This window comes from Anabrus simplex, chromosome 7 (genome assembly GCF_040414725.1).
Source record: "Anabrus simplex isolate iqAnaSimp1 chromosome 7, ASM4041472v1, whole genome shotgun sequence".
Lineage (NCBI taxonomy): Eukaryota > Metazoa > Arthropoda > Insecta > Orthoptera > Tettigoniidae > Anabrus > Anabrus simplex.
The window spans coordinates 59,621,752-59,637,910 of NC_090271.1; the positions used below are offsets into that span (position 1 = coordinate 59,621,752).

Sequence of the window (16,159 nt, forward strand, 5' to 3'; positions counted from 1 at the left end):
TCACGGTGCAAAAAATCTCGGCATGTCTACCCTGCCGGGTGACATGCCAACAGAACAGCACTAGGATGAAGGGGTGGGCAGTGTTGTCAGATGTGTCACTCGGGAGACTTCTTGTAATTCCGTCATATGTTCACATACAATCTCCACTGGTTCAAGTTCCCTAGCGAAATTCAATTCGTCCATTGAAAGCCATGTATTTACTGTTCATGTTTTTAACATTTTGCCGTCCCTAAAACCTACCACTCTGGGCGGTGGGAAGGTCACCGCCTCCTTCCACCGACCTTGACTCTACCTCAACCACAAACCTCGAAAGGCAATTACAGTTCACATCATAACAGTGAATGAGGGTTCTGTGAGACAGACTGCGCAGGCGCTGGGGGGCTTGCTACCCCAAGCAGTGGGCGGGGCGAACCGAAGAGAAGCATGCAGATATAACCGTCAGCTTCCAGATAGCCGCTCTCAGACATCGCGCCTAGACGACTCACCCAGATCAACATGCCGAAGAAGGTAAGTCATTTCAAACCGATCGCTTCACTCTGCGGATGCATCTGTGATCTTGAATCTTGTGGTCTCTTGATATGTGGTTACTGTATGTGTGTGAGAGGGAGGGAGAACATTTTCCATCTCGTTTATTTAATTTTTCATTGAACTAATTATAGTACTAGTTTACCACTACTTTTGTGGCTTTCGGAGAGGCCAAGGTGCTGTGATGTTATCATGAAGAAGTTCTTTTACATGCAAGTAAATCTACCGACACGAGGCTGATATAATTATTTGAGCACCTTCATACTTCCGGACTGAGTCCGACTGGAATTCGCCACTCAGTCCAGATCTGATCACAAGCTTCGGAACCTACTATTCTATGAACATTCGAACCGCTAAGACATTTATTTGCCGGTCTTATGATCTAGAGATAGTGAGCCTAACCTCTTAGCCTACTTTAAGCACTCGGGTTCGATTCCTGGCCAGATCGGGAATTTTTACGAGGATCTGAGCGCTGCTTCTTGGTCCACTCAGTCTACGTAAGAACAATTGAGGAGCTATCTTACGGTGAGATGGTTGACGCGCTTTAGAAAACCAACAATAACGATCTAGAGGATTCGTTACACTCACCACGCGTCACTTCATAATCTGTAGGCCTTTGGGCTGAGCAGCGGTCGTTTAGTAGGCCAAGGCCTATCAGGTTTGTAGGGCCATGTGGGACATTTATTTCCATTTATTGGAAACCACGTGCTGTGCATAGTGCTGCCATCTTTTTGATAGGCCTACGTCAAAAATGAAATTAAAAGGCCAAATCTGAATATGTAACTCTAAACTCTTAAAAAGAGATTGAGCACGTTTGCACCAATATTGGAGATTTTATAATATGTATATGTTTAATTTGTATGACTTTACCTTCAAAATATATATAAAAAAAACAATAATATAACTAGAAAAATGTATATATATATTTATATTATATAAACACATTTGCTGGCGGGACCTAGTGTTTACAGTGCACTATGTCTTCTGGTATAGGCTAGAGCAATTTTGTTACTTGCATTGATCTGTCTCTGTCTTATACTTGGCTTTGACAATATGAAAGTGACTGGGGTATAAGCGATGCTAGTAATGCCATTCCTTATGCAGCCAGTGCCTGCTATGAATGGTGTGGAACTATTACTCATAGGGTCGGTTGGTGCATGCATTTCAGTGGGCTTGGAGACTGATATGTAATAGCAACTTCTGGCTCAGTGAGGAAAGCAACGAGAAACTACCTCACTCCTCATTTCCGTAGTACGCCTCTTCAGTGATGCCTAGGCCATCTATGACAGCTGATGGCGGAGCTGTTGAGGATCCAACCAGCCTTCGGGCTGATGACTAAACATACATACATGGACACAAATCGTTGAAACTCAGTAAGAATTTCTTTGGCACAATTTTGTAAGTGTTTGGGATAATTTAATATCACTCCATATAAATTGTCCCGCTTGGATAGAATTACCATTTACCCGTCTTTTTCTTTACCTGGGACCATCCGTTTCTGAGACCCTTCTCCCAACCCCCAACCCCTGTTCAGTTTTGCTAGATCCCTCGTTTTTTTTTTCATATACCATCAAATTATGTTATATATTTATACTTTTAATTTATTTGGATCTCTGCCGTCAATACATGGGAATACAACTATCTACGATCATATAGCCTTCTAGCTAATTCTTCACACTTAGTATTTTCTTTTTATAGATATATTTGCTATCATGAATGCCAATTATATTTGCTATCATATATGCCATGCTTTTGCTGGCAAGTGTTTACAGTGGCACTGTGTCTTCTGGTGTGGGCTGCAACAAATTTGTTACTTTCATTGTCCAGTCTCAGTCTTATCCTTGGCTTTGACAACATGAAAGTGATTGAGGTATGAGTTGATGCTAGTAATACCATTCCTTATGCAGCCAGTCCCTGTTATGAATGGTGTGGAAATGTCGCTCATGGGGTTAGTTGGTGCGGGCATTTCAGTAGCCTTGGCAGACTGAGATGTGATAACGTCTGGTTGAGCGAGGAAAGCAACGGGAAACTACCTCACTCCTCATTTCCCTAGTACGCCTCTTTAGTGACGCCTAGGACATCTATGGATGCTGATGGCGGAGATTTTGAGGTTCAGACCAGTGGATAGCACTGAAGGCTCCACTGTTCTTGTTTGTATTTCACCGGTTAACTCTTGAAAGAGTCAGACTGGCCACCAGTGGAAAAAAAGTGTGCTAGTTTTAAAGGGTGTTAATATTATTATTGAATAATCTGTACTTTTTGATGAAATAAGTGGTTTAAGAACTTACTAGAAGATGGTAACGTCACTAGGGAAAAGTGATGCAGAGAAATGGCACCAATACATGCCCAGTAACCTGGCCAGAGAGTGGGCGTAACCTACTGGGTGGTCCACCCCTCTCCTTCAGAATGAAACTTTTTGATGATGATGATGATGATGATGCCCATTAACGTTGATTGTGTTGAATTGTTAAGAGTGGTACAAGTACTACTTTGCCATATCTGCACATAATGCAGCTGTAGAAAGAATATTTTCTCTTCTAAATATTCAGTGGACGGACGAGCGAACTAAGCTCACAGCTGAAGATGTAAAATAGTTTATAATTATTGTACTACACAACATGAAAAATGTAACGTGTGTGCAATACTATGATAGCATTTTCTTTAAAACGGATTTTCTAATATATCTAAGACAGTGAAAGATATGTAAAAATAAAATAAAACAATAACTGGATATGCATTCTCCCAGTTTTTAAACTTTACAGTACGGTAACCCGCAGACTTCAAATGTTTTATATCTGGAGGTCATCTGAAACTAGTGATAGCCCGTTGTTACCTAGCAACCGTGCAGGCTCTGTCTTATGGTTGGCGGTTATCTGAGGTCGGTAGATGCAGAGTGGGTCTCGACCCGTAAGTGGCCACGGCTGGTCCGTGGTCCACCAACTTTGCACTCTGACCGGCCAACCGAGCAGAGGTTCTACCGTGGCTCTAAGCCTCTGCATTCGGGAAACGGGACAGGGCTGGACCTCACGGCTGACCTCAACCGTCGGCTGTCCTGGGAATGGTTTTCCGTGGTTTTTCCATTCTCCTGCACTAACGGGAATATCGGGACAGTTCCTAGTATAGGCCACGGCCGCCAACCCCCTCACCGTCTCCGAGCATCTCCTTCACTGTAACAAATCTCCCGGCCTGAGAGACGGCGTCACCGCCTAAGAGGCCCGCCTCCCCCGTCAGGGGAGGATTGAAAACATGTTAGTAGTAGTTATCTGAAATTAGCAATACAAAATATGTGGACGTGATGTTACCTAGTAACTGTTGATGTATGGCCATGGCCGAGAGATAATACATATTTACGATCATTTGATTATCCCAAAGGGAAATTTGACATCATTTTTTCTGTATATCATTTTTATGCTTAACTATTCTTCCACACGTACTTGGGGTCTATCATTGGCAATTTAGGCAGCGTAAGCCAAGAAAGCTCTCTTTCTTTGACTTGCTTTTTAAATGCGCCTGTTCCTATTTCTTGGCGGATGCATTGTTTTTGTATCTGTCTCTTGGCACAGACAAGTGCAGAATTAGCTTCCATTTAAGTCTCGGCAGTGTGGAAGCTGCTGAAGTATGGATAATGCTGGATGTTAACATTCGGAGCGCGACTAGTGGTTCCAGATGTTATGAAAGGTGCTCATCATAAGGTCTGGCGGACTGCAATAGCACTTTCTGACCTAGTGAGGAAAGCAATGGCAAACTATCGTACTCCTCATCTTGCCTAACTTGCCTCATTTTGGCGTCATCAATGGTTTTTGTTGTTTCCCTATAACCGCATGGACTTCGGCGGTGCTATATGAGGACCCAACAAGCCTCCAGGTTGATTACCTAACAGACAAACTTCCCTTAAAATAGTCACCGTTTGGCTCCCTTTTGTCATGCATTACTGTTTCTTGCACCTACACCTTCCTCTAGAAAAGCTCTCTACGACGACAAACCGCATCAAAATATTTTTGTGGTTCTCGATAATAGTCCTTAAAGATCACAAAAACACACCTACTGGAGACTTGTATACAGTAATACGTATAGTGGTGATGGTGGTTATTATTGTTTTAAGAGGAAGTACATCTAGGTAACCATTCTCTATTAACAGGAATCAGAAGGAAAACTGAAGGAGTCAAACACATCGAAGAATGAAGGTTTCGACAAAAGGAAGAGAAGGGCCGCGAAGAGCGTGAAAATGAAAGACTGCATAGGCCTCGCAAACCTAATAGCCTCGGGATCAGAAAAAACATAAGTTGATCAAGGGAATTCGGATAAGAAAGATGAAAGTGAGGAACATAGCACAAGTAAGTGGAAGCAATGCCTGGCTCAGCTAGGTAACAGTAGTCGCCAACTTATGCTCCCAAACTGAGAGCCCCTGGTCCCCCTTTTAGTCGCCTCTTGCGACAGGCAGAAGATACCGTGGATGCATTCTTCCCTCTCCACCCACAGGGAGTATGGTGGTTGGTAGTGTGATGTGTTGTACGTAAATGAAGATCTGAATTAAGAAGAACACGAATGTCCAGCCTCCGAGTTAAAAAAAACCTCTGGCCAACCGGGATTCGAAGATAGAGCCCTCTGACCCTAAGGCCACTACGCTGACCATTCAACAAGTCTACAAAGAAACAACGCTATCCATAACTACAGAGCTTTATAACCTGTCATTATAGTGGGCAAACATCTACTTTAATGACGTGCTCTTGTCATTTTAATAGCCCTTGTTAGATTTTCTAAATCAGTATCGTTGAGCCTGTCCGGCCCCGTGATGTATAGGGCAACGCGTCCGCCTGTCAGCCGGAGGCTCCGGGTTCGATCCCTGGCCGGATCAGGGGTTTTTGATTGTAAATTATTAATATCCCTGGCCTGGAGAGACTGGGTGTTTGTGTCGTCCTTAACGTTCCTTTCCTCACATTCAACACTCTACACTTCCATAATTACAATTACGCGCATGTTCATATCATATGGTGCAAGTAGTGGCAAGAGATCAAGAGAGGTCAACGCCACGAACAAATAGTATTAAAAAAATCTTTGAGCCTTTTCTGTTTGTTTTGAGAATGTATTTTAATGTATATTTTGTAAGATATTCCCGGGGCGGCCAGTAGTACTCTTCGAACAATGCCACTAAAGATAGTATTTACGTCGGAAGTAACACGTGTGCTGGAGAAGTCACAATTTAATTAGTTTCGCGCTTACGGCTCCCGCCTTGTGTCCCATGCCGAGAAGGAATGTTTAAATGGTGGATAGAAGTAGGGGGCAGCCTATTTAGGTTACTATTCGCTACTGTGTTCATTGAGGTCTTTAAAAAGAGGGCACAACAAATCCATCTGAACTTGTTATAATAGGCGTACATACTGTAGCTGTTTCCAAGAAGAACCTCCTCACCTCCTTCCTAGCTGTCTTGACATAGTGGTGATAGTAAACAGAGACCACTTGCGGTATAATACAACCCCCGTTAGTAGGGTAATTATATTTTAAAATTTCGTGTGGCTATTGCCAGCCTGGTGAGGCAGACCCTTCGACGAGGATGGGCGACATCAGCCGAGTACAAGAAACTCCGTGTTATTAGTGTGGTTGGCGTTAGAATTGTATGCGAGTTGTGGAAGTCTAAGGAACAGCACAAACACCCAGTCCCCTAGCCAAAGGAATAACCGTTTAAGATTAACATCTCTCGACCCGACCGGGAATCGAACTTGGGGCCCCGGAAACCGTGAAGCCCGACATTAATAGCGTGCAAGCTTGCCAATACCAATTCAGTTTAACATTTAGATGCGGTTTGGATGTGAAGTCGAAACTACTGTGTATGTTGTACGACTGCAGTAATTGCAGTATCTATACAAATACAGTTTTGTCTGTCGCTTACCTACAAATTTCGCTCTCATACTTCGTATTTATCTCGGATTAGGTGTACACAAGTCAAAAATAGGTTTAATTCAATTTTTGTCTGTCTGTCTCTGCCTGGATGTTTGTCCTAACATCACAGAAAAATGACTTGACAGAATTTGTTGAAACTGGATATTTATTTAAGTTCAGGAGTGCCCTAGAATGTATATTATTTGATTAGTGTACGGTGGTGAAGCAAAATTAAGGGGAGAAAAACGGGAAATCAGTCATAATTGATTTGCATTTATGGCTGTTGCCCAGATGGCAGATTCCCTATCAATTGTTAACCTAGTTTTTTCTTAAATTATTTCAAAGAACTTAGGCATTTATCGAACATTTCCCTTGATAAATTCTTCTTCTTTCTTTCTTTTTTAATTGTTTACCTGCCAGAGTTAGTTTTTTCCCTCAGACTCAGTGAGGGTTCCCACCTCTACCACCTCAAGGGCAGTGTCCTGGAGCGTGAGACTTTGGGTCAGGGGATACAACTGGGGAGGATGACCAGTACCCTGCCTAGGCGGCCTCTCCTGCCATGCTAAACAGGGGCCTTGGTGGGGATGGGAAGATCGGAAGGGAAAGACATGAAAGAGGCTGTGACCTTAAGTCAGGTACCATCCCAGCATTTGCCTGGAGAAGTTGGAAACCACTTCGAGGATGGCTGAGGTGGGAATCGCACCCCCCCCCACCCCCACCCTACTCAGTTGACCTCCCGAAGCTGAGTGCAACCTGTTCCAGCCCTTGTACCACTTTTCAAATTTCGTGGCAGAGCCAGGAATCGAACATGGACCTCTGGGGGTGGCAGCTAAACACACTAACCACTACACCACAGAGGCAGATGATAAATTATTCCAATCCTTAATTCTTCTTCCTATAAATTAATACTTACAGTAATTTGTCCTCTTGAATTCCAACCAAGGTGGTGATTATTGTTTTAAGAGGAAGCACAACCAAAGTAACCATCCTCTATTAACACTAATCAGAAGGAAAATGGAAGAGGTCTGACACTTCAAAAAATGAAGGTATTGGCAAAAGACTCCCTAGGCCTCAGATAACTAATACCCTCGGGGTGAGAAAAGAACAAGAGTTGACCAATGGAGGTCGGATAGAATAGATTAAAGTGAGGGGCCTGGCACAAGTAAATGAAAGCAATGCCATGACTCAGCTAAGGGCCCCGTAGTCACAACCGACGCTCCCAAGTTGAGAGCCCCTGGGACCCCTTTTAGTTGCCTCTTATGACAGGTAGGGGATACTGTGGGTGTTATTTCTACCACCCCCACCTGCAGGGGGATACATTTTTACTGTAGAAGCTATAATAATGGAGATAATCATGAATTTAGGTTATTATTGCTAAGTACATCAAGGCGAGTGTCACTGATATGGGAATATTGTTCAGAAGTCACAAAAGGTGGGGTAGGAAACCTTGGACTAAGATGCCTTAATATCACTGAGGTGGGGGACAACAAGATGAGATGGTCTACAATGCCCAAAGTCCCTAAAATGAACCAGCAATAACATTACATAGACTGAATATTGTTGTTATCTTCTGCTGCCACTCATCTCTGCTAAATGGCATTATTGCTGCAACATACAAAAACTACTCTGTCAACACTGGGTACAACAGCTAGTTCTAACAAAGTTTACTAAAAACAGCTTTGTCCAGTCGGTCCATTCATTCTACTGGACTGATTGGGTTCATTTTTGTTTTATTCTCTCTGGAATTACCTGCTGGTGAATCATCAGGTATTGATAGGTCTCTAGGTTCAGTCAACTTCGAGTGATCTTAAAATCAAATCACAAAATGACCACTCCAATTATTACAGGTGAAGAATTACCCTAGCCCGCAATACATTCTGTACTAAGCGGGTTGCATTTTATGAAATACATAAGTACAGTAAAGCAGACCTGGCCAACAGCTGGAAACTGCAGATGACGATGATGATGATGATAAGTACAGTAATATGGCTCTCAATTAGTCCACGGAAAACATCTTTCAATAAATCATGAGAAACTTTATATTTCAGTTCATTTAGAATGCCAGTAAACGGAATTAGTTTGTCACAGATAGATTCACCCTGATAATTCCATGTTAGTGATTCATCTATCTTTTCTTTTTTTGCTAGTGGCTTTACGTCGCACCGACATAGATAGGTCTTATGGTGACGATGGGATAGGAAAGGCCTAGGAGTTGGAAGGAAGTGGCTGTGGCCTTAATTAAGGTACAGCCCCAGTATTTACCTGGTGTGGAAATGGGAAGCCACGGAAAACCATCTTCAGGGCTGCCGACAGTGAGATTCAAACCCACTATCTCCTGGATGCAAGCTCACAGCTGCGTGCCCCTAACCGCACAGCCAACTTGCCCAGTTATCTATCATTAGCTCAAGCAATTTAGTAGCCTTTACTTATGTATTAATTGTGCAAACATTGTCAATTGTCTGCAGAGTTCATATGGAATGAAGGCATAAAATGTTGATGGTGATTTGTCCATCAGATGGAGATGTTAAGCCTTGAGCACACCCCTAGTTATTTAACAGGAGTAGACTATGTGCTGAAACTGGGTTTCAACCTCTCTCTATCTCATCATCATCTCACACTCAGATATGTAGGTCATCCGTGGGTGTCAAATAGAAAGACTTGCCCCAGATGAGCCGAAAATGTCTTTGGACACTCCCAGCACTAAAACCAATATGCCAAATGAATAAATAGGGTAAAACACTTCTTGGATACACTTTTAAGTCTTTATTGTAGTTACTAGTGTTATTAACTTGCACAAAAGTAATTGTGACTCTTGTGACTCATACCTTCCTTGAAACTTGTACCTAAAGTGGTGACAGAACTAATTTTTAAATGTGATTTGCTTCTACTTGCATCCCTTTTAAATAACTCCCTAGGTTTCATAAACCTAGTATCACTCAAGGTACCACTGGGGTAGTGAGTAGTGAGTAATGACATAAGGCATGACTACTTGTCACTCTTATTGTTTACATACAACTTTTATGTTATTAAAAAGAAGTATTATTAACTTCTATTGTTCTAAGGCAAAAAAGGAGAGTTTTGAAGCTACCATATTGTAGAAGATTCAAAACATTGTTTCTTAGTAATGATACTTGGTAGAAGACATTTTTGTTAGATTAGGTACTCTGATTTTATTTAACACCTCAAGGTTAGCACATCTGCAAATATAGTGCAAGAATATATTTTTAAATTCTCTGTTGAGTGTTGCATTCAATAGCAGAGATGTTAGTTGTGAAAAGCAGTGGACAAATGTATTACAAGGTATATTATTAAAATCACTTTTAAAATATATATTCATTGATTGTTCTCTTAAAGAAAATGGAAACTATAAGTCAGAGATTGAAAAGAACAAAGATGAGAAGATCATCATAAAGAAAAAAGTTGATGATGCATTTCTCTATGTTGGACATATAAATTTTACACCACTGATGTTTGCTAATTAATGTGCAGGGAATTTTGGAACGCCTTGCTGAAGGAGTGGTGATAGGGGATGGAGGATTTGTGTTTTCCCTGGAGAAGCGGGGATATGTCAAGGCTGGACCCTGGACCCCAGAGGCTGCATGTGAACATCCTGAAGCAGGTGAGCTTATATTTTTTACAATATAGGGAGCGGTTCTGTAATGTAGAAGATAAAGCGAATTTCCATTGTGATAATTTTCAACTTTTATGAACAACTATATTAAAGGGTCATTCAGAATCATTTGACCAATTTACTAACAATATAATTAGTTTCTAACTAAGGAACTTTTCTTGCAGTGAGACAGTTGCATCGGGAGTTTCTCCGGGCAGGAGCTGATGTCATGCAAGCTTTTACCTTTTATGCTAGCGATACCAAGCTGGACAACAGAGGTCACGATGCCGGCAAGAAGTTCACTGTAAGTACTGCTGTCATTGCCATTGATCTTGAGTAGGGCTTTATCAAGTTTAGGTTTAATTTTAACAGTGATGATTACAACAGTACTTACAGAGTAGGGTTTGTAAGGTTCATATTCTTCAAACATTTCTGAAACATAATATGTACTTCTGTGGTGTAGTGATTAGCTGCTACCCCCGGAGGCCTGGATTTGGTTCCTGGCTCTCAGCTACTCAGCCTCGAAAGGTCATCTGAGAAAAGGTGGGGGGTGTTCGATTCCCACCTCAGCCATCCTTGAAGTGGTTTTCCATGGTTTCTCACTTCTCCTCCAGGCAAATGCGGGATGGTACCTAACTTAAGGCCACGTCTGCTTCCTTCCCTTTTCCTTGCTATCACTTCCAATCCTCCCATCCCTCTGCAAGGCCCCTGTTCAGCATAGCAGGTACTGGGTGAGGTACTGGACCTCCTCAACCAGTTGTATCCCCAACCTGAAGTCTTATGCTCCAGGACACTGCCTTTGAGATGGAAGATGTGGGATCCTTCACTGAGTTTGAGGACAATGACACAGAGAGATGAGAGCAGAGTACAGGCAGCTGAAATGAAGTTTTTAAGGAGTATGATAAAGAAGACAAGGAGGGATAGAGTAAGAAATGAAGACATACAAAAAAGAACTAAAAGTGCTAAAGCTACATGTAAAACTACAGAAAAACAGACCAAAATGGTTTGGACATATCAAATGAAAGGAAGAAATAATGCCAAAACAAGCACTGCAAAGACAGGTGATTAGGGAGGAGTGGGCAAGGAAAACCGAGATTACAGTGGATAGACTTGAAGAACAGTATAAGATAGCACAACCTGGCCTGGAACACAGGGTTGGATGAGGAATGATAGAACAAAATGGAGGGGAAACTTATTTTCCCCCCATCTGGTGTCAGCTGATAAAGGGGAAACGATGACAGTGAGTAGACTGAATGGTAATACCATAACATCTGAACAGGTGAACTTTAACCAAACATTTAAATAGATTCTTACTTATGGTACACTTCAAAAGATGGAATTAAACTAGGAAGACTAAGAAAATGCTGAACAGTTGCAGACATAAACAAATTCTTGTTTGTCTTGTTTCTTTCATTCATTTGCTTGAAATATAGCAAATAAGGTAACAAATATTATTTCATCCTAAAATGATAATTGCAGTGTTAGCGTTATTTATGACTCATGTGACTTAGAATGGATGTATGTAGATTATTTGTATACTTACACTAACCAAGAAACGTGCTAAAAATGAAGTATTTTTATGTCATTCTCTTACAGGGTAAGGCTATCAATCAGGCAGCATGTGACATTGCTAAGGAGGTGGCTGCTGAAGGGGATGCCCTGGTGGCTGGAGGACTCAGTCAAACACCAACTTACTTGAGCTGTTCCAGCAAGGATGAAGTGCGAGCAGACTTCCGCAAACAGGTGCAAGTTTTCGTGGACAACAAACTTGACTTCCTCATCTGTGAGGTGAGTGCTAGTAATACTATATCTGTGTGTTTAGACTAGATGTGTGAAGAGGTGGTGGTGATGATTATTGTTTTAAGAGGAAGTACAGCTAGGCAACCATCCTCTATATAATACTAATCTGAGAGGAAAAATGGAAGGGATCCAAAACTTCAAAAATGAAGGTATCAGCCAAAGAAAGACAAGGGGTATGAAGGGCATGAAAATGAAAGACTCCCTAGGCCCCGAATGTTCTAATATCATCGGTGTTAGAAAAGAACAAAAGTTGACCAAGGGAGGTCGGATTGGATAGATGAAACTGAGGAGCCTGGCACAAGTAAGTGAAAGCAATGCCAGGACTCAGCTAAGAGCCCCATGGTCACCAACCCACATTCCCAAGTTAAGAGCCTCTGGTGCCTCTTTTAGTAGCCTCTTATGTCCGGCAGAAGATACTGTGGGTGTTATTCTACTGCCCCCACCCACAGGGGGATGTGAAGATGCTGATAGAAACACCTATCCTCTTTGCTGAAGGGCATAATTTTAAATGAGATGCAGCTTTGTTGAAAACAGCAAATTTGTACTTGAAAAGTTATAAAATTATGTTACAAGTTGTGTGCATTGGCATTTGTTTTGAAACACATTAAAATACTTAACAGGTTATTAATTTCCTGTTCAAGTTTTACCTGTAAAATACCCATGTGACATTGATTCTGATTTATCAACAGGGCAGACGTGGATTGAATCTCAGCCAATTTTTAAAATGCAAAGTTACATCCCTGTGGTTTAGATTCCACGAATAGATGTTCCAACTCTCCTGATTTAAGCAGGAGACTTCCAATTTTTCATTCTTTCTCCTACTTTAGTGACTGCTGAGAGCTGTCTCCTGATTTTGAGAGATTTAGTACTCTTAAAAGGAAAACAAATGACACAACAGCCCCGAAGGGCCTTGGCCTATCAGCAACTGCTGCTCAGCACAAAGGCCTACAAATTATGAGCTTTCATGTTGTCAGCATGGCAAAACCTCTCAGCCATTATTCTTGGCTTTCTAGGCAAGGATCGCCATCTCACCGTCAGATAGTTCCTCAACTGTAATCATGTACTGCAAACTGAGTGGACCTTGAACCAGCCCTCAGATCAAGGTAAAATTCCCTCCAGGAATTGAACCCAGGGCCTTTGGGTAAGAGGCAAGCATGCTACCCCTACATCGCAGGGTCAGCATTTAGTATTCTTGTAGTGTTGGTGAGATTTAAATAATTTTGTTGGTAAACACTGAATGTGACATGAGAGATCTTTTACATGCTGACATATGACATGGAGTACTAAAGGGACTCTCTTCACCATTGAAAAATCCAGTTACCTCTGTAGGGGTTGAAACTCTGATCTTGGGATCCAAAGGTTGACTCTCTACCTCTGAACCATAGAGGGAGCTTAATGCAGTGCTAAGAGATAGAAAAGTACATAGTGTCTGTATGTCACTTAGGGCTTACCATAGAAGAATTTTCAACACCTGCAACAGAATTGTGTAAATTTTGTAAATTTGTATATATTCTTTTTCTGTTGATGTGATATTTTATTCCATACACTTAGTAATAATCTCTGTATTGAATATATATTGAATATACCTAGTTCCTAAGTGACTTATGTTATTGCCATCATTGTTTCAGTATTTCGAACATGTGGAAGAGATTGAGATTGCTATTGAAGAGTGTAAGGCTACTGGTTTGCCTGTAGCTGCTACCATGTGTATCGGACCCGAGGGAGACCTTCACGGTGTGCCTGCAGGAGAATGTGCTGTCCGTATGGTGCGAGCTGGGGCCAGCATCATTGGTGTAAACTGTCACTTTGACCCATTCATGTCATTGGAGACTGTGAAACTGATGAAGGAAGGAATACAGAAGGCTGGACTGAAGGCATACCTCATGTGCCAGCCATTGGCATACCACACTCCCGATGCTGGAAAGCAAGGCTTCATTGACTTGCCTGAATTTCCATTTGGTAAGAATAATGACTTCAAACGAAACTAGTTATAAAAAAGTTTGCTCATAATAAAGTTTGCAGGAAATTTAACAGTTTCAAGAGGCTATGTAGTATGTAATTTTAGTACATTTGGAGTCATTAAAGAAAGCAAGGTATTGGGGGAATATGCTACAAAATTCCAACATAATTTCTTATAGATCACTTTATATACAATGGAAGGATATTACTGTTTGTTCTGGAATAATGTTCTTGTTTTATTCTCTTTCACAGCCTTGGAGCCACGTGTAGTAACACGATGGGACATCCAGCGCTATGCCAGAGAGGCCTACGATCTTGGAGTGCGCTATATTGGAGGCTGCTGTGGCTTTGAGCCGTACCATACCAGGTAAAGTCATAAATGACAGGGCAAGAATAATAACAGCTCAAATATTATAAAAGAGGGCACAACAGCTTCGAGTCATTGATGCTGAAGTTTTCCTAAGGTGGCTACAGTTGGAATTAAAGTTATTGCAGGTGAGTTTCTTGGCATGGAGTCACATTAGGGTATGCGGCAAAACAAACAACACAAACAAAAAACAACTCTCATCTGCTGACTGCATTTCCCTAGGAATGAAGTACCATATCTACTCACGTATTAGACCCCTTTTTATCCACTTTTATAACCAAGAAAAGTAAAGGTGGGTCCAGTATGTGATAACCTCAAATTTTGTGCAGTGAACATATGACTTCTAGGCTATAAAGAGCTATAAATTGTACATGCAAATATTCCCCACTTTTCGCTAACAAACTTATGAATGTATTTGAGTTATACTGGCCATTTTTGTTGAAAGGCAGTATTTCTAAATGTAAAAGGACAATAAATGGTGAACCCGACTTCTAGGCCTACATATAAAGTAAATATAGTCAGTTTTAGTTACTCGTATCACGTCAATCGTTTCATCTCATTAATTCCTATGATGAGATGGCAGGAAGGGCATTCGGTCATAAAAACTCACTACGAAGATTCGTCTCACTTCATACTCGACCCCGTATAGAAAAGGGATAAGGGTGGTGGTGGTGGTGGTGGTGGTGGTGATTTTTGTTTTAAGAGGAAGAACAACTAGGTAATCATCCTCTCAGAATAAATTAAGTGGAAAAGAAATTAAAAATAAAACAAAATTATTTATTCAACAGAGCAATTTGGAAACAAAGTACAAAATAAAACCAAAAAATGATTGAATTAAGCTGAAAAATTACAAATGAATCAAAAGGGAAGGTGTGTTCCCTGAGTAACAGTACACTTGTAATTTACATACCCTTGACTAATCCACTGTTGCACATAAAGCAGATGACGAGATCAGCAGTTGTCGCCTCATCGGCCAATATGCGTTTGAGTGCTTCCTGCAGGCCAAGATTCTGTCCTAGGCCAGAGAGATCGGCGCACTCTGTAAGGATGTGGGCCACAGTGAAGTCGACACCACAAGAACCCACTGGGGGGTCTTCCCTCTTTAGGAGATTAGAGTACGTAGATTGTCCATGATCTGTCCTCAGCCTACATAATACTATGGCCTCCCTCCGTGAAGACTGGAAAGAGGACCACCTCATGGCGGTTGTTTTCTTAATTGATCTCAGCTTGTTGGGAGTTTGAATAGCTAGCCACTCTGATTCCCAGGACGCCAAGATGGTTTGATGTAGCTGAGAACAAATATCTTTAGCAGGTACATTCATAGGTCTTGGAGGTAAAAGTACCGCTTCCTTTGGAGCTTTATCCGCAAGTTCATTTTCCACAATCCCAACGTGGCTTGGAACCCATGCGAAAGTGATTCTGGTGCCAGCATCACTTAACCTGCCTAGAAGGTCATGAATCTGCTGCACAAGTGGGTGTTGCGAGAAACAGGTTTCAGTAGACTACAGAGAGCTTAACGAGTTGGTACACATAAGAAAAATGGTTTCTTTCATCACCCAGTGAAAACTGCAGAGCTTATAAGATGGAGTAAAGCTCCACAGTTTACACGCTACATACACTAGGAAGCGAGATCTTCATGCTCATATCATCGGTGATGAAAGAGCAACCAACATTTTTTCCAAATTTAGAACCCTCCGTGAAGATATGTCTTGCTGCCGGATACTGGTGAACGGAAAATACCTCCGATAAATGGAGGAATCTGTGTTCACCTTGGGTCCGCGGAGTAGATCTAGACGTATATCCCGTTACGGAACTAACCACGGAGGTACCTTGCTAAAAGTCTGTTCAAGACAACCACCGATATCTATATTTAAATCATGACACAAGCTATCAATTTGAAACCTCTCCAGCCATGTGGCATTCAGTCGGTCTTGGTACCTCTGGTGGTATTGGGTACTAAAAGATGCATTGATAGCTTGGATGTAGTGGCATTTCACAAATTTTGACAGCATATGCGAGGA

At 41.7% G+C, this 16,159-nt stretch overlaps 1 protein-coding gene across 1 annotated transcript in view; it reads left to right on the forward strand.

Moving 5' to 3' along the window:
• Positions 1-358: 358 nt before the first annotated feature.
• Positions 359-16,159, forward strand: part of LOC136877241 (betaine--homocysteine S-methyltransferase 1) — a 37,727-nt gene continuing 21,926 nt past the window's right edge. The window contains exons 1-6 of the mRNA XM_067151100.2: positions 359-507; positions 9,892-10,021; positions 10,198-10,316; positions 11,609-11,800; positions 13,441-13,771; positions 14,024-14,138. Of these exons, the coding sequence (XP_067007201.2) occupies positions 496-507; positions 9,892-10,021; positions 10,198-10,316; positions 11,609-11,800; positions 13,441-13,771; positions 14,024-14,138 (899 nt within the window). The 5' untranslated portion in view covers positions 359-495. The remainder of the gene's footprint in view (positions 508-9,891; positions 10,022-10,197; positions 10,317-11,608; positions 11,801-13,440; positions 13,772-14,023; positions 14,139-16,159) is intronic.